This window comes from Fragaria vesca, linkage group LG6, assembly GCF_000184155.1.
Source record: "Fragaria vesca subsp. vesca linkage group LG6, FraVesHawaii_1.0, whole genome shotgun sequence".
In the NCBI taxonomy this organism is placed as follows: Eukaryota; Viridiplantae; Streptophyta; class Magnoliopsida; order Rosales; family Rosaceae; genus Fragaria; species Fragaria vesca.
Genome location: NC_020496.1, coordinates 35,641,138 through 35,665,793, shown reverse-complemented (window position 1 = coordinate 35,665,793; position 24,656 = coordinate 35,641,138). Strand labels below are relative to the sequence as shown.

Here is a 24,656-nt window from a genome sequence, read left to right as displayed (position 1 = left end):
AAGTTGTTGGGGTACTATATGTAAAATTTCCTCAAGTAATTATCACCATATAATAGAAATCGTTAGAACACTTGATGATGCAGGAGTTAACAATTAGTCATAATGTTAGGTTGTCCTTTGCCATTTCATTGTGGTCCTTCTCAATTATTCATAAAACAAGCTTGTTTTATTTTCCTTGTTCTGTAGTCTTTGTTGCCTTTGGCTTTGGTTGCGCTTAATTTGCCCTTTCATTTTTTATTTAATTTACTGGTTTATTTACCCAAACAAAGGTGGTCCTCTAGGCTCTAGTTATATACTAGATAGCTGACCAAAAGAGAGAGAGAGATAAGCAATTTTGTAAATAACTACAATATGAGAACAAAACGATAATTGAGTTGACCATCTAGACTGTGGGATTACTATTTTACCCATGTTTTTTTCTGATTTACACCTCTGTCATCCCCATCAATAAATACCATTTTGTCCTCTTTTTTTGGTAATTTACAAAATTGTCACTATCTCTCTCTCATACTGAATAACAGCGTTATAAATAAACGAAGAAGAAGGGACAAAATGGTAAATTTCTGGAAAATGAACAGTATATGCACCGTGAAGCTCCTGCTCACTGTGAAATAGAGTATTGTAAATTAATTAGCATTCCCTTACGTAAAATAATTATCATTATGGCATAGTTATTCGAGTTCAAATGGGGTCGTATAGTACAATAGTACATACAGACTATTGAGAAATGATCAAGAATTTCAGAATCTATAGTTGGGTTTTGCAGGATTTATAGATTTTTTCGAACCAAAAAAAAAAAAAGGATTTATAGATTTTGTCTAGTACCAAGTTGACATGCCAAATGAAAATTTTATAAGTTATGGCCTCCCATTTCATCTGCGGAAATGAATACTTGGTAAAATATAGAGCTTTAGATGGTAGTATAGACGTATGGTACTAATTAAAATTGGTTAATATTCGATATTATCGTGACTTTTGTCTTGCATAGACGTTCTTAATCTTCTAGAAAACGCAGTCAGCATATATAGGATTTTGTCTCTCTCACAACCTAATTGTTGTTAGTCGAAGTTGAAAAGCTGAGGACGTAATTTGAGACAATGAATCAACTCTTCTCGATGTTCTGAACAAGTGCAAAAGAGAGCAAAGCACAACTAAAAAACTTCATCAAGAACTCTGGAACACATCGGTGACAACTGACAAGACAACCTTCAATTTGTGTCCCATTTTGCTGCTATTATTGGTCTAATTAATTATCAATTAGCCATAATAATTGTGTTAGTCTGTAATCATGCAATGTGGTCCTATTATCAAAGAATAAAAAATCGAAAATAAAGGTAGCTCTCAAGCTTTTTAAATTTCCTCACAGCCTTTATCAATGTATTCTTAAATTCGTATGTTAACCACAAGAAGCATAGAGGATAATATGATTTGATATAACAAGATTTCTAGTCTTTGTCAAGTACAAGTTGGGATACAAAATGAAGCATTTTTCATTTCATGTGGTCCCAATTTATGTAAGCAATTTTATAAAAATGAAAAAACTTAAAAACAGCAAAGGATTTCCAATTTGTAAGCACATTCGAGTATTGTACGTTTGTTTGTGTTTCAATATTTTTAAAACGACATGCTTTCTAAAGGCAAGCAGCTCAAAATCTCAACCAAACGAAGTAACGAACAAAGGAAAAGGAAAACAAAATAAGCAGGAGAAGATCTCGAACAGACAGTTCCTAGGGGGGGGGCGTCCCCTCCCAGAATGAATGAGGGCGCCAAAGAGCCAGCGATTCAATACTACTTTGTTAAACTTATCGACACTCGAAGTTTTCACTTGTGGTTGGCCATCAGAGAATGAATAGCTAACAAAAAAAACAAGTGTCATACAATGGCATATTAGGTGACATTGTTTTAAGAAACTTTTTTTTGGTATGATCAACCAAGTAGGGAGTTATATATATCATAAAAGATCAGATGTCATTCATTTGCGAATTTACAAGTTTACAACATCTGGCTTCAATGAGTTTATGTTTATCTGGGTAATTAAGCATACATGTTATGATACAAGTCGTTACAACAAAGTCGTTACATATACAACAAACAGAATACACAAATGACCCACGGCAGTGAGGGCGCACAATGTGGGATGATAAAGTTACAATTGACATAATTTACAACAATTGACAATATACACACCGATTGCCATTGCAGGCACTGCTAACCACTACATGCACCTCAAAAGTCACCTAATTGAGGGTTTTTTTAGCTTCCTGCATAACTGAGTACCATGTCTTCCACTTCCAACATGCATTGCTACACAAAACCCTGAATTTGAGGCCAGCCGAGTGATTACAATGGGAGACTTGCCATTGACGTATACAGATGAAGATGACCATTTCAAGTTACTCCACAGGATCAACTGGAGCTGCTTTCCATGATATCGACTTTGAGGATTTTAATAGCAAACCAAGGGCCAAAGAGCACGTTGCTCTCACGCTTGCATCTGTTGACTTGTTCAATTTTCCAACTAATGTACCAAATACCTGATGAAGACATGAGTTTCTGTAAGCATGCCAAGTTTGTTTTGGTTATGACATAAAAAGATAGCAATCTGCATGAAAATGACCTGTGGATAATAGATAGTCAAGATGTGCTGATCATCTGACAGAGATAGCATACAGCTGGAGAAGTATATAGCATTTGCCTGGATTATTGGCCAAGGTGCATCTAAAGCCTGCCACAATAAGAATGTCTGATAAGTAGTTGTGCGCTCAAATTACATAAGAAATTGAAAATGACCTAAGCAATAGAAGTGCTATTCTATAAAGCCAAATATTATGCATTATAGGAAAAACATCAAGAATGTACGAGACTTCTAGAAAGTTAGCCTACATCTTAAGGGATAGCTCAAATGCGGCAGTTATGCCTGTCCAGCCTCCATAGAGCAAGCTGTGAGTGGCTTGACATGTAAGCTTTCAAATTATCCTTTAAACAAAAGGTTGTACGTTTAGCTACAGTAATTCTTTGTGACAGTTTCAAACTAATGGTTTGAATTTGATACTAAACAGGTTGGTGTGGACAATAAACTAACCAAGACAGGCTTTAAAAATAAATCAGAAGGTGTAGATCTATCAATCTAAGGTAAGTATCAAATGTAGAGCGTACGAGAATCAGTGTACCATTTCCTTTCCCTTTGGATCTACGCCTAACCAATTCTTAGTACAGTAATGCTGATACCAAGCTTGGCAAATGGCAACCAACCAAGACTAATATTAATTGTATGAAAAGAACAAGCTTTCCAGCATGGGAACCTGAATTGCCGATGCCATGTAAGAATCGACTCTTGACGGAAGATGCTGAGCAAATTGCTTTGTGAGTTCTCTGACAAAGTCCTCGTAGTCAGTTCTGAAAAGACAAAAGTTTCTGTGACTTTACTATCATCATATAATGTGTCACTTCATAAACGTTGTATAAACTCAGCCATCTCAAAATATATGCAGGCATACCGGTGATCCTGATTGAAACAATGCATGTTGAACAAGGGAAATAATCCTTCCATATCCAGTAAGGGGGCAATTCGTCTTAAAGTACTCTGTTAATCAGTCAACCAAAGACATGTCAAAACATTTCCATAAACCTTCATCCCTGGAAGAAATAACAGGGACCGTAAGCAATTACCCGGCAAGCCTGTCGGACGATAACATCGTTATCATGCAAATGCAGAACCAAGCGTGGAATAATAGCATGTACCTGAAATTAGTATTTATGATCAATATGAGCTTCATATAATAACAAACAAATAGGTCATTCCATTTACAATATATTTAAGCAAGTGGTTGAAGTATCGAACAATAATGGTCTAACAAGTTATCTTGACAAGATATAACTAGAACCAAAACCATAATACTTGCATACAGGGGCGGAGGCAGTGCAGAGGTTGGTGGGGCTCAAGCCCAACCAAGGTTTTTGGGATTGAAAAAAAAACCAAGTGTATTATGTTTTTTTTATTGGATATATTTTTTTTTGTGCATTCAAGCCCACCTAACTTCCATACTTTTACGCATCTCATCTTGTGTATGCGACTACATCTCTACTCTTCCATTCTTCTTCTTATCCTTCTAGTTTTCTAGTCTTATCCTGCTTAAATCTCTAAAGTTTGTTGAATATAAATTTTCTAATCTTCTTTTTCCTATATAGAATCCGATGAAATATTGGATTTCAATATATTCTTATTGGGTTTTCTAATTTGTCTCTTATTTTTTAAATTTTCTTCTACTTTCATTGACGCCTATTTTCATTTTTTTCAAAGACTCGTAATTGACGTATGCTTGAGCTCCTACACTTTGCATGGGTATACAACGAAATTTTTTTTGGCCTTCGGCCAAATTTGAAGCCCACCCCATATTTAAATCCTGGATCCGCCACTGCTTGCATATTATTTATATATCTGTGCACTTGTGGGTGGGTGGGTGTAACCATGAAATATGATAATCAAGATTCAAATCAAAGAAAGTTTCTTCAATACATAAGATAGGTTCCAACCTGCTCAAGAAATGCCTCATGTTGTGCCCCAGTTCCGTAGTTGCAAAGTGATCCTAAAGCTGAAAATGCATTGGCTCGCATCTTGGGGTTCATGCTTATCTGTTTCAAACATTTAGTAAATCATTCTAGACTGCAAATAACTTTCTGAGCAAGTAGACCAAAGAGTAAAGTAGCACACCTGAAGATTACGAAGCCGTACAGAAAGACTGAGCAAAATGGGATCCACTGCATCATTGGGTGACGACTCAAGCATCTATTGCATCCAAAAAAATAAGAATGATTACCAAAATGTAACCGGCAGATGTAGCAAATTAGATGAACACCTACAGAGGGGTGGAGAATTCACCGTGAGTAAGCAAGAAACTGCAGTTAATTGCACAGATTCATCAGAATCATCTAGTAAAGCTAATATTACGCCCAGCACTTGACTTGTATACTGAAGCATTTGAATAGAAGGTATCTACAACAGAAAAAGTTAGAAATGTCATTTCCTCCTGTACATATTCATACTATGCAGAGATCAAAAGAAAATTAAGGGAAAAGAGAAAGCACACACAAAAGTTGAACAGTGGTTCCTAAACATGTGTTAGAATTAGCAAACCTGTACTAATCCTCTCAAACATAAGCGCCTGACAGTTGGAGACTCATCTGTTACATGTCGACACAACACCTCCACCATCTGCTCCAATAGGGAGCCAAAACTATCACTGCATTGTCATGAATATTAACTCGTAAGATGCTGGAATGAAAAGCTAACAGAACCAATTTAACTAATAACACACAAGTGTGAGTGGATGAATGAACTAAATTTATGCACAAAGGAGTTCAAATTGTTTGCAAAGAACTAAACCGGTCTCAGAGACGCACAAAATTGAAATGCATAGAGTGATCAGTTATTGTTATATGAAAAAAATTTGAGTAAACCAATATTTTCCATACCGTATGCCTTCAGTTAACAAGATTACACAGCTATAATGTCATGACGGATAGCGTTTTTGTGATGATAAGATATCCTGATCGCAATAATGCACCATCGAAATAACGACAGTTTGTGCATATCAAAATAAGTGATTTAGAAGGAACCAATAAGAAGTAGAGTGCTATTTGGCATCCTATAGAAAACTTGCAAACTCTACAAACAACAGTGATCGCAAATGTAAACAAAATTAATAACAACACTGAGACAAATGACACAGGATGGACACAACATTTGCAACAGGAAACTCCTTTCATTATCATGGAAATAGCAATATCTTTTACACGTTAAAATATGTGAAATAATGCATCTAAAAACAAGTAACCAGTGTTGACTGACATCATTATCATACCTGTAGCGGATAAACTCTGACAATGCAGCAGCTGCAGCTTCCCTTTGGTATCTTTGGTGTCTATTTAATGATTTACTAAAAATTACACATATCCTTTGAACCTTAAAAGAAAAACAAAAAGATCCATCAAGAAACAAAACTACCCAGCCATAAACATGAATTCATAGGGGTTCTTATTAATCTAAGAATTTAGAAATAAAGAAATTAAAACACATAGCATAAATATATCACGTGTCCTAGTGTCTAACAAAGGCAAATTGTGTACGGGCAAGTTCCCTTTTACCCAAAATCCACGATAATGTGACAGAACACAACTTAACAGTTATCTCTCTCTTGAAGTCTACACTCACTGTCACTGCCATTTACTTTGGCATTCACTTCACTGTGATCAGTTCCAATGTATATCAATACATAAATAGTGTCCCAGAAGAGCCATATTACCTCTTTCGGTCTCTTTATGGAAATGCAGCCCGCTATGTCTCCAATTAGATTGATCCACCTCTCATTTTCATTTTGCTCTCCATCTCTAGCCAAAATCTATACAAAATTACAAGGTATATCCAAATTACATTTCACTCCTATTGCAAGAGACAATTTATGAACAAACAAATAGAGAGATTGCAGTCCTTTATATATTTTGTACCTTTCCCATCTCAAGATCTCCAACACATTCACAGAATACTTGGAATGCAGTTAGAAGTGCCCTGCAAGAGCACACAAATTGAGACATCGAATAACATAATTCAAACTTTCACAGTATATGTATACATTTTCAGAAGCAGACCTCTGCAATGTGAACCTTGGCCAAAACAGCTGCACATTCAAAAGGATATAACAACACCTTTCAAAGTTTGAACAGCCCCAGCATTTTGGCAGAGTTCACATTGCAGACATGTGCTTCTGATTGGTTCTGTGTATGCAAATATGACTAAACACATGTGTGTGTGTTGGTGTCAGTTATGTTCTATGCCAAACAGTAAAATCTACAAGATGATTACCGTAATGGTTCATGCTGACCACACTTGGCCAGACCATGACAGCTTCCCAATTGAAGAGTGAGTTCAGCAAGAACAGAAGCATAGTTTTGTTGAACAGCTTTTTTTCCTATTCTGCCACCACCTCTGCAATAAAAGTAGACTTAACGAACTTATCTAACTAATAAATCTAGCTCAAGTCTGATAAGCAAAGCTGACATATGGATTACTGATACTATGATGATTAAATAAATGGATCAAATAGACGGCAGTGACAGCATCATTTTCTATAAACCTGAAAATTGCAGTGAGAGCAACAATGGCTGCGTGAAGAACTTCATCGTCTATATGACCATCAACTGAAGGGCTAGAATAGTCTCCTTTCTCGGAATCAGCTTTAAGGACAGGATACTGATCAAGGACACATATCACATGTTCCAGGAATGAAGAGGAAAGAACTGTATGCTGGGAAAATGCCTACAGGGAAAAATAAAAATAAATCATTCACATCAAACTGAATAAATTAAATGAAGAACTTAAGGACATAATACTAGTAAAATGAAAGATAAATCAATCAGAGAGAATAGTCGAACTAAATTTGGCAACGAGACCAAGGCAACAATGATGGCTACTCCTGACCAATCAACATTAAGATTTGACCGTAAAGTGCAACAAGTGAAAGTCACAGGAGACTCACATAAAAAGCATCTTGCATTGGCCAGCCACCGCGTAGTCTGGATATATCTTTCGTTACTATATCCCTTCCAGCTGTGGCCAAAACTTCATTGAAGACAACTTTCGAACTAGTGCTCTCGGCAAGAGAAGAAATCTTCTAGCAGTTAAGGATATTCGATAGAAGCCCAAAAAAGAATAACCAAATGATAGATAAGAGCAACAGCATTGCTGAATTTGACAAGCAAGGCAACAGGAAATATTTATATATAAGATTGGACACAGTTATAGGGAGTTTCTGAGTAAAGTGCTTTCTTAGAAAGAAAAAAGAAACAGCCAAAATAATCTATCTTAATGCAATAAATAGACAATTAGTTTGCCATGAATACTGAAGTTATCATAAATGACTATATGAGTAAACCAATTTAAAGTGATATTGCCTGATCCTTAAAGGGAGATTCAAAATATGTGAATAGGGATCATCGGAACACAATGTGCAGTAGCCAACAGCCAATAGATCATAAACTATGTTTCCTTCTTCTCTCAAGAGGCATCATTCACTTTAAAAGGCCCTGTTACATATACATGCATGTAATTCATTATAAAGGTAAAAAAAGATACGGCAGCAAGAGTTTCCTGACGTAAATGCTTCTCTGTTACATGCCCAGTAGCCGTCAGTAGAGCTTGCGTTGTTCTATAACCACAAATATACCCCATCAGTAATGGGCATAAATCTATTTCTTTATCCAGAGGGAAAAGCTCTTCAAATATTTCTGTTTTTGAAATCTATTACTAAATTAAAAATTCATAATCACAAAAACCTTGAAACATCAATTTCACTCAGCTCATTCCCCCTTGTTGTGACAAACTCAATAACAGCTTGAATTGCCCCTTCAGCTGATTGCTTGACCTTATCACAAATAGCAGCTGTGCAACCATGCAGGGTAGCTACAAGCTGCAAGAATTGACTGAGAATAAGATACGACAGTTGCAGCATACATTTCAATTCTGAGAGCATGTTCAGTACAACGCACTAACCTCATTCTTTGTGAGTAATAAACAAACAGAAGAGATGACTCTGTTGAAAACCTCAGATGGATCTATAGAAGCATCCTGGATATATAGAAAAACCATAAGATTTCCCTAGTGTCAAATTTACCCAACAATGGAATGTACAAATGTAAAGAACAGAAATCTGAAAAAGAAGAAAACGAGTAAGGCAATGGACCTACACTCCTCAAAATCGCTATGACGTCCTCCAGGGATGATAAAGCACTGTAGGACAATTCTATGTCAACACCATAAGAGGAAGTTGCAGGCCGTTGAAGTGAAAGTGAGATGCTAAAAAGTTGATCAAGAATCTACACAGAGATAGATAGATTTATGTCATATGTAATCAAAATAAGAAACAACACTTGGGTGTCAATATAACTTATATCAGATAACAATGAGGTGTAAATTTTCTTTTTCTTTAAAAAAAAAAAAAAAGAAGCTAAAACTAAAAGACCAGGCAAATTCTACCAGAAACTCACCTGAGCAGAGACTTTTCTAACTTCAGCATTGGTGTCTGCACAGCGTGGGAGATATGTAATAACCCTGTCTCCTAAAGACAAGGCCTCACGACTTGGCAACACGAATGCCGCTGGTAGTTCAACAATATAAGAATCAGGGTAGGAAAGAACAAATAAAAAGGGAAAAAGCTGTCATAGGAGACATTTTTACATGGCAAGTTGGAAAAATTCCCATGCAAATTACGGTCAATTGGCTTGATGTGAGTACAACTTCCTTGACAGCCAAGGGCACAATGTCCGGTGATGCAAACTGTCCGAAACTTGAGAAGCATCTCATGTACTGCAAGACAACCTCTTCTTCTTTGATAATCGGCAGCTGAAGAAACATATTGATCAATTTGTCTCAAGATGTGCAGTAATTGCTCTGCTCGACTTCTTCCATCTTCTCCACTAAATTGTCACATATTGGTAATCAGAAGCCTTATGCATGTTGTAAATAAAAACAGCTATACATATAATCCAATGCAATTTCCCTGTTATAGGTTCACTAATCAATATAGAAAAGTAGCAAAAGCAATTCCTAGAATCTAAATGGTTAGTTCAACTGGATAAACATAAGGGGCCCATAGCTTCATAACAGCTAGAAAATGCATAGTTAATTACAAAGAGAGATGTTTTGATGCATAAGAAAACCAAACCATTAGGGAGGGCAGGGATTCAATATATTGAGACGCAAGACCTAGAATACAAGATTGTGAGAATTTATATTCTCTATTAAGCCTCTTCAGGGTGAGATTCTGGGAGGACAATGGAGAATATACTGCAGGTGTTGTTTCCAGGTTATTACAAGGTACTTCTTTTCCTTTTCCTTAGAACTGGGTTTTGGCTCTAGCCTCTAGGAATAACTTGAATGACTTTGAGGCAGAGGAGTTTGTTTTGCAGCTTGGTAAGTTCGAGGGGGTTGACATGTTTCAGGAGTAGATAGTAGATGGGTCTGGAACTTCCTCCAGAAAATCTTACAGTACTTTTTGTACATGTTGTGGATTCCTCTTACCCTCACCAATTTCTCAGCTTTTGGAAATTGAAGACTGCGGAAGTTAAGATTTTGGGCTGATCAGTGGCTCCTAGGATGTGATCAGATCCAAAAGACTAGAACTTCTCTGGGCATTTACTCACATGCTTTCTCTGTAAACTTAGTGAGAGAGTGTGCATCACTTATTCCGGCATTGTTCTTAATCTCTATATTGGTGGAGGCTGTTAAGGAAGTTGAAGTGTTTTTAAAGGGGTTATTTGAATTCTTGAGCATTCTTTTCAAGGATTTGAGGAAAGGTGAAGGGACTAAACTTTGTGTATTGTCAGTGGTTTATGTAGACACGAGTTTATGTTAACGCTAACATACTCTAAGATATAAAAGCAGTCTGCTTTCATAAATGGTGGGAGTTAGATTCTAAACCAAACCCACTGGCTGAAGAGGCCCACAATATATGTTTTGAGATGCAAGCTTAGAACTTCCAGATGTGGAAACTCATCTTACCCAAAAGTTTTCAAGATAGATATAATCTCATTATATAAATCCAAAATTGTAAATGAAGACCAATGGATTCCGGTTACTTTAACAATAAATATAACAAAACAAAAAGTATTTTAAAAAAACTAAAATAGATGACAGAATGATATATCAGAAGATACGTAGTCTGGAAAAGAACAGACCACAAGTTTACGATACCTTGTAAGAAGAATTGCACACAATAGAGTGATAAGGTTGTCAATAAGGGGATCGACTACATCTGCTGGATCATTTGGTAAAGCAAAAAACCCTAAGGTGGCCTGTCAAATTATCAGATTACTGATATTTAATAACAACCAACAAGAAAAAGGATTTCAGTTTAAATACAACATGTGTGTAATAACACCGAACCTTCAACACATGGTTTCTGGTTTCAATTGTTAGTTTTGGCTCCACAGAAACCAGCGTAGTACATGCACTTAAAGCACGGGCCTGCAAAATTGTAAACCGGGGGAAGAGATATATAAAAAGTTATAAAAGAAATTCACGAACATTTGGTCTCTCTTAAGGAGTACAGCTAAGGAGAAATTTATGTTGTGGCATTGATTTGGAGTGCAATGATCTAATACGTCTATAGTATTTAGGTATGTGTTCAGGCAAGATCATCGTAAAAATTGTAGAAAAATAAAATGACCCGTAGAAAGTTATTACAAATGAGACAAATACCCATAAAATTTTTCCCAAAATTAAATTTCTTTTTCCCATGGTTTTCTGGAAAAACAAAAGCAATCTCGCCACAGACAATTGTTCCAAGGATATTACTAACTTGTGTGTCCAGAAGTTCAAGAGTAGAATCTGAAAGGTTTTCATCGTCATCTCGTCCCATCAAAGTTAATATATAGTCTAGCAATTGGTCCCTTTTCTTTAATGGAAACGATGAACCATTTTCTGCGGCATTAATGACAGCGCGACCTGCAATTTCATAATAATTCATCAACTTTAGGTGCAAAGCCATATGGCACAGATCATAGCACAGCAATTGTATAAAATTGCAGATAATGAGAATTACAATATTTCCTTGTCTAATCTTGAAATAATATATCATTCTGCCCAAATAGTCAAGCTTTTTCCAACATAAACATGTGATTAACGATAGATTGATAACACCATACTACATTAGCAACATCAATAATATGATCACCTACACTTCTATTAGAGTTTAAGTTCGACAACCCTGCATGTTAGTGTGTCTAAGAATATGCAAGCAGGCACATTAACTAAAAGGGAAAGAAGCATGCACACACTCTTTGCAATCTAATCTTTCTCTGTTTCAAGTCTCCGGATAGGAATAAACATTTAAGTACAACTTCAAAGCACACCACACCAACAAACAGACACCTAACCACTGGTTATATGGGGTTAAACATTCAGGACTCAATGCTAACAACATTTTCAGTGATGACTTCCTTTGGGAATGGAATAGTTATAAGCATTACAGTAACAGACCCAGTCAGAGCATTTCAACTATTTAAACCGCTTACAGGACTATGAACTTCACAAAACATGTTAAAACACCCAACAAAGCATAAACATTACATTCCATGTCAGCAGCAGCTTATACAGAGTACACGAAACAAAATGACACCATATTTCCAATGACTCTTACAAACCTAGAAGGTCGATAGCAGTGATAACAGCCTGCTTTGCAGTAGGGTTGCGCACATGGAGAAGCCGAGAAAGCATATTAGTCCCCTGCAAGACGAAAAAGTAACCGATATGTAAGTTCTTCAAGATCTAAAAACCTTGGCCTTTTTAGTAAGACCAGAAGTCTGAGCAAGAAATAAATAGGAACCCTAAAGTTGAACAGTTCACTAGATTCTTAATTCAAAATACATGCTAGAAATATTGAAGGGAGAAAAACAGAATCTATTTCTTTCTCGGTATTATGGGCATTAAGGAAAGGACAAGATTTCATACAACAAGTGCATCTATTCTGGCTTCGATGACTGTTGACGGAGCATATTTTGCCGCATATCCATACATTAGAGCCAAAGCAGCATGTATATCATCAGACTCTTCAGTTTTAAAATCGTCCGAGAAAATGGATAGGAATCTGCAATAAATGAAGCAAAGGAGAATGTCTTCATATCAAACCCATAATATTGCACACTAAATGTAAATTGAGCATTACAATATAAAAATAAATAAATATGTGTATATATATAAGGATGACAATGACAAAAGAAACAAAGAGAAAGGGGTCACATTGCATTAACAACTTCTTGCATTTCTTATAATTTAAAGCTTGTACTGAACACAACAGTAGTGCACACTCTAAGGAAACCATTGGACTAACAATTACATTACAATTTCATTTTCTTCTTATTTGATTGACTTTGTTATATTTTATTAGCTTATGTTTCCAGAAATAACACCTTGAACTTTCTACTTGCAATATAGAAACAACATGTTATGGGTAAAAAACCATTGCAGATGACATTTGACCACAAGAGTTTTGCAAGGAAGAGCAAGAAACTCTAAGATCCATAAGTATACTGACAGCATCCCCAGTTTCTGCTCTTGGAGAGCAGTAAAAGGAAAAGGTTTGCATAGTTTCACCTTGCTGCATAGTATACACCTTGTCTATGTATAAATTATTTTTTCATTACTGAATCTATATTTCCTTAATCTAACTAGATAAACTAAACTATAAATATATGCTATGTAGCACTCTAAAAGAATGGCAAAAACCTTCGAAAGATACTTTGCCCAACATTATCCAGAATCCCTTTCAGCTTTTCCAGGACTGTGTCCAAGTGGGATGCTGCGACCTGGAAGTGGAGAGGACAAAAGAATTCCATCATGAATGATGTAAAGGTGGAAAGAGTAGAAAATAAACAAGGGGCTGTAACAAACCAAGCCCATTGCTTTTGCTAGACCAAGTCTATTTGTTGGAATTGTAATGTCTGCTTGTTTATACATCCAATCTATCTTATCACGGACATATGCCCTGTCATTAACTTTTTGAAGCAACACTCCGAAGCAGCTGCATTGAAAGAATTATAGTTAAACCCTGAAGTTAGACATGGCTTCTCAAGTTGACAAACCACAGAGGGCACCAACCACTAGAAGCCCATAGAAATCGGACATTATTAGTAAAACTCTGTTGAGAATACATGCAACTAAATCATTAAAATGCAGGAAAAGCTAAGTTGTTTTCTTGATTGCATTTGTGCTTCAGCATTCTTTACAATCTTGGTGCTAGAAATGAGGAACAATACCAAAGGAATGTGGGTTAATTGAGAAATGCTATGGAAATTTGTGCCCGCAATGATTATCCAATGTCAACCATCCATGACCCTTGTATGGGGTGGACACCACAAGAATCCCTATCCTATTAACCACTAAGAAACTATCCTTAGTGGCACCAGCCTTCTATGTTCACTATATGTGCATTTTATTTAGCTTCCTTTTTCTTTTCTTGAGATAGAGATATAGTGTAGTGAGGAGAGGTAGCAACCTGACAAACTCCCTGACATGTGGGACCTACTTAAGGAAGATAGCAATTGTACACTAACGGCCTGAGAGTCAGGTACAGCAATGCTGGAAGGTGACAATAAATATGCAATATCTCATCTAACAGGCAAAGCAAAACAGGTTTGAAAGGAATAATACCGATGAAGAAGTGCAGAATGTTCATCATCAGCTGTATAAAGCCCATACTGTTTGGTAACAGCATTTCCAAGAGATATCACCCAGGCAACATCATGGATCACATCCAAAGATTCTGCAAAAAACTGTTGCATAAAATCAAAGAGAAAAATTAACCTAACCAGTCACTGAGCAGAACCTTAAGCTTTAACCTCTCTCTCTCTCTCTCTCTCTCTGTCAGTACACTTTTCTACAAAATCTGAATGATACAAATATGAATTTATAGGAAGAATTTAGAAAATAATCATCGACTCATTTTTAAATAATTACTCTCAAATTCAATGGCCATGGTAAAGTCTAGAAGCAGATTATTATGTTTTACCAGCATCACCTAAATGATCCACTGTAGGACATGGTTCCAACAGCCAGCATGAACCATATTCCAAAAAAAATCCCATGTATATAGATCGGTATTATTGAAAGATCCACTGCACTTACATTGATTATCATGTCGTCCCAAGTTTCTTGATAAGAAGGATCTTGCTTAAGATCTTCTGTGTCACTAACATATGCCTTCAATTTTGGAATCTAGAGCTTACCAAAGACAAAAATAAATTAGACTACTAATCATTTGGTTTTCCCTGTCATCAGGTAAAAGGAATACACCAAAAGGAAAATTAAGCACATAATTGTCAAGTATTTACCAAATTCAGTGTCAAGTACAAGGAATTTCACAGGAAAGAACAAGGAATTCAATCCCAAAAGGAAATGAAAATAAACAAATATGACATCTCCGCCAATATTACTACTTTTCTATTTCCTTCTAAAAGCACATATGGATTTTGTCACAAATAAGAACAGCACCGCCAAGACTACGTTTATTTTCTAAAATCACATAAACAATGGTATTTATGACCTGTTAATCCAACCTAGTTTCAAAGGTATGACAATACTTATATGTAAAAATTATAACCCAAACATGAAACATCCAGCTTTAACAAAACTATTCAATTCTAACTGCATAATGATTTACCTCATCTTGCCAAAACAAGCCGACATTTTTCGGAAACAGTGGTGCCAGATAACAAAGTACCTGCGAGGCAACACAAAAAGCACATGTATCCTCATTTAGAATTATAAGAATAATAGGTGAACTAAATCAGTGCACAAACACCATTTTTTTATTTACGAAAGAAATAACCTGCAAAATATCTTAAACTCATCTGAACCATCTATTGAAAAATACAAAGAAGCATCTGACATCTCCCGCACTGATAAAATATCTCTCACACAAGTAAATGAGGGGTGCTGTTGTGGGGTGGTACACACCAAATCGTCAAAACAGTGGACAAGTTTGTGCTTATATATAGGGACTCATTAAGTTACCAGTTTATTTGGGTTAAAAGTAAGTAGACATGACTCATTAAACCATGTGTTACACATTAAACCAGTTATTATAGTGAATGAGATTGGATTCGCATGTTTGGAATTCTATAGCAAGTATAAAAGTAAATTGACACAACTCATTAATACATATTACTCCCAGTTTATTTCCAGGATAAATCCACACTTAAACATAATATACACTTACTGTCAAAATCTGACTAGCCAGCTGCTCCCTTGCTAAAGGATCATGCAAAAGCACCACCAACCGAACAAAAAGCTCCTAAACACAAGTAATATATGGATTGCTGAGATAAATTGTCTGGAGATGCACAAAAAAGAGTCCAAAGTTCAATATAGAAAGAAGTCTACCTCAGGATTTGGTATATCAGCACGAGCTTTGCAGTCCTTCACCATAGTATCGCTATTAGAAGATCTATGCCTGCACAACTCAGAGATGCATCTGCAAACCTGTAGCAGCAGAAATTATTCAAATTCGGGAGACAACTATAATGAATACATACATTGACTCAGATTATCACCAAGAACTAGTAAACTTCTACTCAACAGAAACAGCAGGATCTAAGAATGTAAAGACGAAGATATATAGAAATTCCTACCATAGCAACTGCACCCGTATAAGCTTGTGGAATAATCATCTTCAACAGAAAAGGCCATAGTATATGCTGCACGAAAATAATGTTAAGATGTCGATATATGCTTGTACAAAGAAACCCCTTTAGAAGCTCAAACCACCAGTAAAAACTTAGACGTCTACTGAATGTAGAATCAACAATCTTGCATACCTCCATTTCAGGGATCGTAATAGTCAGCAACAGAAGACTTTTTTCGCTTATTGCCCTCAACTCCATTGGACAAAGTGTCCCAATTATCACCTAAGAAGATGAAGCTAGCATTAATGCTATAAGCATCTGATAGTTCCAAGACAGTTTAGAAAAATCCAGTAACTGTTTAAAAAAAAATGTTATTCTAAGATGCACATGATTAAATACTGGAGACAAGTCATAAAACATACAACATTTAAAAGAAAATTCACCGTTTCCAAATATGTTTTTGCCATCATATTTTCATCTCAGTAAATGTTACAGAATGCTTGTAACATCAAAACAAAAATTTCTTTTGTAGCAGCCACGTAGGATCAGTAGCAACATTAAAATTTCCAAAAGTAAAAATTGTCGGATGCAAACCTCTGATCTCTTGTATTGGAAGGGAACATAGGTGTTTCCTGAAACATCCTTAGACCTCTCAAAGTCATGTCTGTCCTTATCTGTTAAAGCACAATGACGCACAAGATATTCAACAAACAGCTCCCCAGACGGACCAACTAAGTAACAATGCGATGCCATAACGACAATTAACTGCGCAAGCAATGCAATGTAAAGTTAGTGGAGAGGAAAGACAAAAGTGCTTCTGAAAAGACTGAAGAAAAAGGTAATTTAAAAGGTAGCATATTGCCTACAGCTACCACTTCATAATTTGAATCTGAATACCTCTGAGAGCGCTTTTCGGACACCTAAGTTTTGCTCATCTAGCAACGATCTGACGGCTTCAACAAGTAAGGGTCGTTTATTGTGCCAAGCTTCAGACAGCCTCCATATAAAATTATAAGAATGTCAAATTATGTAAAAGAATCGGACAAAGTAAATAGAGACAACAGAATGTAAAGAACCTCGGCAATAGATGCTTTAGAACACAGAGTGCACCAAACACCAATAGTTCTTCCTTCAAGTTGCATTTCTGGTAGCACAAATGCAGAAAAAAGAAAAGGTCATCTAATTTAAGTTGGACCTTGTAAACTATTGTAGAACAGAAGGACAACTTTTCTTTTTTTTACTTTGGATCATGTGGCAGTAAGAAGGAACATTTGATGAAAGAATACTCACATTTAGAAGGAAAACAAATAAATCTTCAGGGTATACCAAACCAACTGTCAGGAAGCAACGCTGAACTTCATTATATGTCTGGCCACAAGGAAAAGAAAAGAACTCAAACATTTGGAAGGTAGCTGTTGGCATAAACATCAGTATGAAATCATAGATACTATGTGGACCTAGTCCTTGAAGCAAAAGGCAGGAAACAATTTTTGTTTTGCTGGGAGAATGTGAAGTTATCCTCCATTATAAACAGGATGTGTCAAAAAGATGTGGTTTGAGTAAGAACCACAATAACATGAAGAAGATACGAATAAATTAGAGATCTAAACAAAAGACCTACAGATTCAAGAAATAACTAAAGCAATTATAGACCATTGTAGAAACTAGCAACATAGAAAGAAATCAGAAGCTTATTCAAACATAAGGAAATAAGTTTTCTACACCTTCAATCCAACTGAAAAATCTGAGTTTTCTTTGTTGTCGTTATGGATACAGACCACCGGAAGGAGTGTTGATAGAACGATGCTGAGCTCCTGCGAACCATCATAAGAATAAACCGGTGTTTGAAAGAAACAGCAGTACTAGTCTATCAGAAGCGAGACACCTAAGATGTAATGTATAAGATCTCCTACTATGCAAAGCCTGATTCATGGTCTCAATTTACGATCTAAATACATGTTTCATTCTTTTAGAATTGTGACAATGTTGAACAGAAAAACCAGCGCAGCTATTCAAATTAAAACCATAGACAAAAGTCAAGTGTTGCAGTCAAAATAACATGATTTTAGGACTTACAACCAATAAACTGACTAGGAATAAAAACTAAAAATAAGAATAAAAACAGATTACAGTAGCTTTACCTCAAATTCAAGTAAAGGAGGACCACTATCTGATAGTACAGATGCGTTTAAGAGATTGTGAAGACTACAAGTTGCCAAAAACGAAATATCTTGATCTCTTTTGTATCTGATCAATAGGAAAAAGACACAAAGATTTTGATAATATAGATTTACAGATACAAAGCCAGCACTATGTGTGTCCATTTATCCTGAGAAATATATGAGATATATCAAGATGGAAAAGTGCTGTGACCGAAAACCGGTACACCAAAACATACATGTGGTGCAGCATCATAAACATATACAACCAGAACTACTATAATCAATCTTACAAGTCCAATATTGTGGGGACAAGCCGGGGTAAAGCAGCCTTTAATTGCGTCCGGGGAATAAGGCCAACCATCTGACCCAATGCTTCTACAGAAGATGACCGAACCTACTCTCCGAAAAGGGTTTATAATATCAAATTTCACATCAGTAAAATGGAATAAGTTGTCTTAACAGGTAAAAAAAAAAAGGTTTATAGGTACAAGAAAAAGAAAAAATATCAGTGGAATTTCTTTATGCCCAGATTACCCAAACCCAATTGCTGGTCCCAGTTCAAAACAAGGGTCTCCTCCAAAACCCAATACCAATGGACATTTGGATGTAATCAAAAACCAAAAGCTAGCCACATGGAACACTATAATATGGGGCAGTTTTGTAAGCATCTGCATTTCTAGTCTTCTATAAAAATTTGTTAACATTTAACAACGCTCTTCAGCATCAAAGAAAAAACAAATGCATATAGGAGGCCATACATGAGTAATTGCTTTTCTAAATTTCTGACCAATAGCAAACACCAGACTTGATACTCAGACTTTTACTATAACAACTGCTTTATTAGTAAAATATTTGTGTCTTTCACGCGAAATTATATGCTTTTGAACTTTTGTTTATAAGAAAGATACTTACATTTGTGAAAAATAGACATTATACATAGTAAGAAAGTAGAACTATAGAAGGCACTTAAAAATCAGGCTTTATTCATATATAATTATTTGGCTGAAACCAACTTATAGATAAGCGAATACCAAAGTGAAGCTGCATAAAATTTTATGCAAAACAGTGAGATTACGATAAGAAACAGAAGGAGAATATTTTCCTAACCTTTAGATCCCTTGAAGCTGCCCAAACTCTCAATAAAAGCTCAAAAACAGAATTCAGAAATGACCTGCAGTATATGATGCTTTTTCATTTAAGACAGAAACATATCGACATGTAAAAAGGGCATATTTGAAATGATGGGTTGGGATCAATGATCTCACATTATGTCACTATCCAGAGATGGGTAAGAAGGGTTATCCAGATTATATTGCCAAACAGCCTGACACCAACACTTAAAAGCTGAAAAGCGTAAAGATAGTCAGCATCTAGAGAGAGAGAATATTATTGAGTAAATTATGTATATTAACATTTATGAGAAATTTGTCAAAGACTATGCAAAAAAAAAAAGAGGGGAAAGTTTTATCAACGATGAGAAGGATAACTTAAAAGACGTAGAAAATAACACGTCTATCTACAAATAATAAGACTCTAACATAATAGCATGCCCCAGCTATTATTATCATCTTTCCTCTTAGTGGCCTTTGTCTCAAGTCAAGACTGGAAACATCATCACAAGTTCCATAAATCTTCTCAAGTCATTCAGAAATTTATTGAACATTCGAAATTGTTGGTTTGGCAGCCATAATCTTTTACTTGATTTGGAATGAAAGCATGAGCTTAACCCATCTTAGCATGTGCAAGTTAGACATTGCAGTACTTGAGATATTTGGCAGACTTTGACCAGTGTTTGGAACATATAGTAAATGGTTCAACAGCTCTCAAATAATAGCAACCCCTTTACTCCAATTTCACTTCAATATAGCATAACCAAACAGAAGAGACAATTCAGATACCATTAGCAAAAATTGGCCGGTGGGCATCACGCACATTTCCTAGAATAGGTAGAACCCGCGAAAGCACATGTTTCAATCGTGGTGTGAACTGCAATGCTTCAAAGGATAAAATAGTCTGTCACGAAATTTAGTTAAGCCAAAAGACGAAAAAAAAAGTAACATATGAACATGCACAAGCTCGAACGCAGAGAAGAAAAGTTTGATAATCAACCATCAGCAAGCGCAAAGTCTGCTAGTATCTGAACCATAGCTGGTAAAGATGAATTTGGCCCGGGCAAATGGAGAAATATTTCATCCATCATCTGAAATATCAATAAACGAGAAGAAAATCAAGTAACGGACAGGTTGATGAAGAATCTCAGGAACAGCAAGGAAAGAGGAAGGGAGAGAGAACTAACTGCCAACACTGGAAATTGATTTCTATACAATGTCAAGAAAATGGGGCTAATAGTGTGCAGAGAAATAATCTTTTGACAATCAAATACATCTAAAACATAGGTCCTGTCATAGTTTTCCTCAGGTGAGACTAATACGTTACATACTATCTACAAGAATAAGGATTGGCCCAACCCACTAATCCAAAGAAAAGGAATACGATTGTATATAGTATATTGGGAGACTGAATTTTAATTCAGGCATTTCAAGATGCCAGAAACAGGTTGCAACAAACATCAAGGAATTTGAACATTTATGTCAGTAGAAAAACTATATTCAAATACAGAAGCTGGCAATCCCAACAGAGCCAACGGCACAATGGTTAGATCCTCATGTTATATCTACATCACTAGTCAATCTGGTGTAAGAGTTGGGAGAATTCGGGTGGTAACAACGATATTAGTTGGCAGTCAATTTTTTACTACTACGATCTACCCCTCAAAGTTACTTACCAGCACTCAAGTCACTCAAGTTAATCAGATCACAAGGGTATACCGGAAGCAACAAACTAGAATATACCATTGTTTTCATCTCACACTATATTAGTCGTAACAAAACAAACTCACTCAGTTTCAAACCACATACGACATAATGCGAGTTCTACTTGCACAAAGATACTTACTAGGTCAGGCAAATGCAAGCCAATCGAAACAAGAAGGCCCGATGCAGCTCTTTGCCAGTCTGTATTGAGCTCCTGCATCAAACACAATATACTCCAATCAAGTCGCGCAAGCATTTCCACTAGCAAACCTACAATTCATCATCCAAACTACCTTGGAGGAGATAATCTCCGCGGTGGCAATCTTGGCAAGCTTGGTCATGAAAGGAGGATCCACATCCTTGTTGTCCAAAGCTCCGACTCCATACGACATTACTTGGAAAACCCCAGCCATATTACCAAACCGCTGCAGTGAAAAAGCCTCTTCAGTGATCACACTCCACATTGCAAAACTAGACCCTAGCAAAATCCTAACTTCAATGCCAAGAAAACTAGCTTACCCTCCGTCCTCCTCTCGAAACGGCCGAGCAGCAATCGAGGACTAACACCGGACTCCTGCAAATCGCAATTCAATCTATTACGTAATGGTCTACGTCACTTGCATATATAGATATATATATATATAGAGAGAGAGAGAGAGAGAGAGAGAGATTTACAGGGAGGCAATGTCTTTGAGGGAGGCGATGGAGGCTTCTCTGACATTGGGGGATTCGTCGGCGAGGAGAGAAACGAGAACTTGAACGGCCTCTGTGGCACCAACCGGTCAAAGTTTCCGAGATCAGAGAGAGTGTGGCGATGTGAGGAAAAGAGAGAAACGTAAAATTTTTATTGGAGATTGGAAGTACCTGGAGCCGCAATTGAACTTCCGGAGCTGGACGACGCCATTGGAGAAGCAGAAGATGAGAGAGAAGCTCAAAGATTCCGGAAGAAGAAGAAAAAGAAGAAGAAGAAGATGATAGGTTGGCCCGTCTAACAGTTTTTATTTGACGCGGCGGAAGTTCAAACGGTAAATTGCTCTCGAGGTGAATTTCACTTTTTTGGGAAATATTTACTGTTAGTAAATCAAAAAAAAGAGGCATTGTTTTTTATAATTTTTATTAAATTATCTTAAACTACTAAACACTAAAAATACCCGCATCGAAAACACACTTAGAAGAAAAGTACGACATACTGTATACATATTGTATTTTTTGATCAATAGGTCATTTCATTTAAATCAGAGCAAGCAATACAAAGACAACACACCCCTGTGGAGTTGTCAGAAAGCATCATCTTGCAGAATTGCAAGTTTTATACTATCTAAAGCATATAAGCTATGAAATCCTAAGTACACCTACCTTGTAACAATTAAGCACGATTTTACAAATAAATTAGTATCCGCATAAAACTATCAAACTCTACGAATGCACTAGTCTACCTGGACCAAACTAAATTTAAACTAGGGGCTCAAGCCCAACTTTATTAGCCAAGGCCCAAACGAGGGAAACCTTAGTTGATCCATCCCAGGCCCATTCGAGCCCAATTCCAAGAGAAACAAATAATGTTGCCCTAGCCGCCACTACCTTTCTGCCGATGTCATCACCATCAGAGCCGAGCGTCGCCGTCATAACCAAAACCGGAGTTTTCCTTGTCCAGGCCAGATTGATTCAAGATCCGATTGATCTCAACTATTTCACCACCACTATCAATGCCATCACAACCACCATAAGCGAAGGGAGAGAGGTCAAAGCTTGTATTAGATGAGAACTAGCGAGCCAACCCGTGGTCACCACCTTAGATTCGACGGAAGAGATGAGGGAGGATCCCCATCACAGCCAAAGAATGGAAAGGAAAGACTCTCATACCGCTATCGTCAATACAATCAGAGTGAGAGGAAAGACCATTTACCCGAACGAGCTCTTAATGTCGTCGCCGTCGCCGTGGCAGCTATCTCCATCTCTATAGTCGAAAATCACCACTGATCCACCAAAGAGATCTCTAGAGACCAGATTCGAATAGAGAAAAACTCTACCATAGCCATCCAAGAGAATAGCAAACACGAAGAGGATTAGCAGGGTGAAGCCTGCTTTGGTCTCCATTGAAAAACAATGGAGAAAGTTTGGTCAGGCTCGAAACCCTAGCGGCCGGCTAGGGAGAGAACGATAGGTTGAGTCCCTTTGTTTTTAAGATCAACATATACATATTGTCTTTAAGAGTATCTCTAATGGAGATATCAAATTTATTGTCAAATACAAAATTTAACATGTGACAAGACAAATATAACATTTGGTTATTTGGCTAAGCTCATCTCCAAATTTGTATATATACCGTACATTAAACAATCATTTAAAAGAGTAAATATGGTGTGCGTACTACTTGGAGAAGCATAAAGAGAGTGAAAAAAATATGATATTGTCTTTCATCAATGTCAAATTTAACATTGCCTTCCCTCAATGCCAATTACACTTGTCAAATTTGACATTGCCTATTTGGTTGGAGGTTGTTGACAATGCCAAATTAGAGTCGTTGGGCTGAGGTGTCTAAAATGCATATTCAGATGGAGTTGCTCTAAGCCTCTAATAGTTCCTTAAAGCATGTGTGTTTTAATGGATTGCTCTCCCGACCTTAAAACACTAAACTTATGTTTGGTTCTAGTGGGGGACTAAAGAGCATAATATGCAGCATTTCAATAGAAAATCAGAAAGAGAACCAATAGGCAACATTTCAAAAGAAAATGATTACATTGAGGAACTTTATATCCATATCAATGAACAACATTTTAAAAAGAGATTTACGATTTAACGTCCAGGAAATCAGGATCCGTTGGTGACCGATCTAGAATGAATCGGAGAGAGACAAAGATATAGAGAGAAATGAATGATTAAAGAACCAGAATCCCCTATTACTGACAAAAAGATAATGAGAGATTGAAGAGAGTGATTGATGAGGCATGCATGCATAGAAGAAAACAACGAGAGTTTTCAGTGTCTACAACAACGTCTTCCATAAACCCATGAATTTAGGGTTGCTATGGTAGAAGGTGTTGACTGTGTTTTTGGGACTACTTAAGCTTATTAGTCCTAAACTCTGTTATTGCTAAACACAAACTTGTTCTTGTTACACTTTCTAATCCCATGCAGTCTCACATAACAAGCATTAAAGCACCATCTTAAAATGTTTTGTAAATGTTGTTAATTTTTAAATTTTAAATATTAAACTATTCAATATGATAATGTTGGTCGAACGCTTAACATGGATGTTTCATGTCCATCATCCAGTCTTAACTCCTACAAATTTATGACCAACATGTTGGAGCAGTTTTCAAACACCCTTGTTGACCTCCACTCAAACATTAAGAAAGCGAGCAACGCGGTATTTTTTTTTTTTCAGTGCTAAACAACAGTGTTAATATTCACTTGCTGCCCAACTCTTTTTATCTTGTAAATTGAACTTCAACAACGAATTAAAATTCAATTTTGTTCATTGAAATATAAAATAAGAATTTGTACG

At 36.4% G+C, this 24,656-nt stretch overlaps 1 protein-coding gene across 1 annotated transcript; it reads right to left on the bottom strand.

The window, feature by feature from the left end:
* Positions 1-2,003: 2,003 nt before the first annotated feature.
* On the bottom strand, positions 2,004-22,052 carry LOC101306739 (HEAT repeat-containing protein 7A-like). Its single transcript, XM_004304443.1, has 51 exons — positions 22,013-22,052; positions 21,824-21,914; positions 21,668-21,722; positions 21,442-21,573; positions 21,291-21,362; positions 20,445-20,535; positions 20,234-20,329; positions 19,601-19,679; positions 19,443-19,506; positions 18,626-18,729; positions 18,315-18,420; positions 17,898-17,987; positions 17,464-17,541; positions 17,250-17,317; positions 17,071-17,170; positions 16,815-16,938; positions 16,364-16,439; positions 16,180-16,282; positions 15,932-16,030; positions 15,768-15,842; positions 15,210-15,269; positions 14,675-14,764; positions 14,201-14,322; positions 13,442-13,571; positions 13,277-13,356; positions 12,503-12,638; positions 12,196-12,277; positions 11,352-11,497; positions 10,937-11,017; positions 10,745-10,845; positions 9,230-9,468; positions 9,040-9,149; positions 8,740-8,868; positions 8,546-8,620; positions 8,329-8,462; positions 8,129-8,201; positions 7,533-7,664; positions 7,131-7,312; positions 6,860-6,982; positions 6,505-6,565; positions 6,303-6,398; positions 5,862-5,962; positions 5,135-5,240; positions 4,880-4,993; positions 4,712-4,786; positions 4,534-4,632; positions 3,670-3,741; positions 3,498-3,583; positions 3,303-3,396; positions 2,618-2,725; positions 2,004-2,534 (listed from the first exon to the last, which is right to left on the bottom strand). Exons 1-51 carry the CDS (start codon positions 22,050-22,052, stop codon positions 2,394-2,396), a joined length of 5,121 nt encoding a protein of 1,706 aa, XP_004304491.1. The 3' UTR covers positions 2,004-2,393.
* Positions 22,053-24,656: the final 2,604 nt, after the last annotated feature.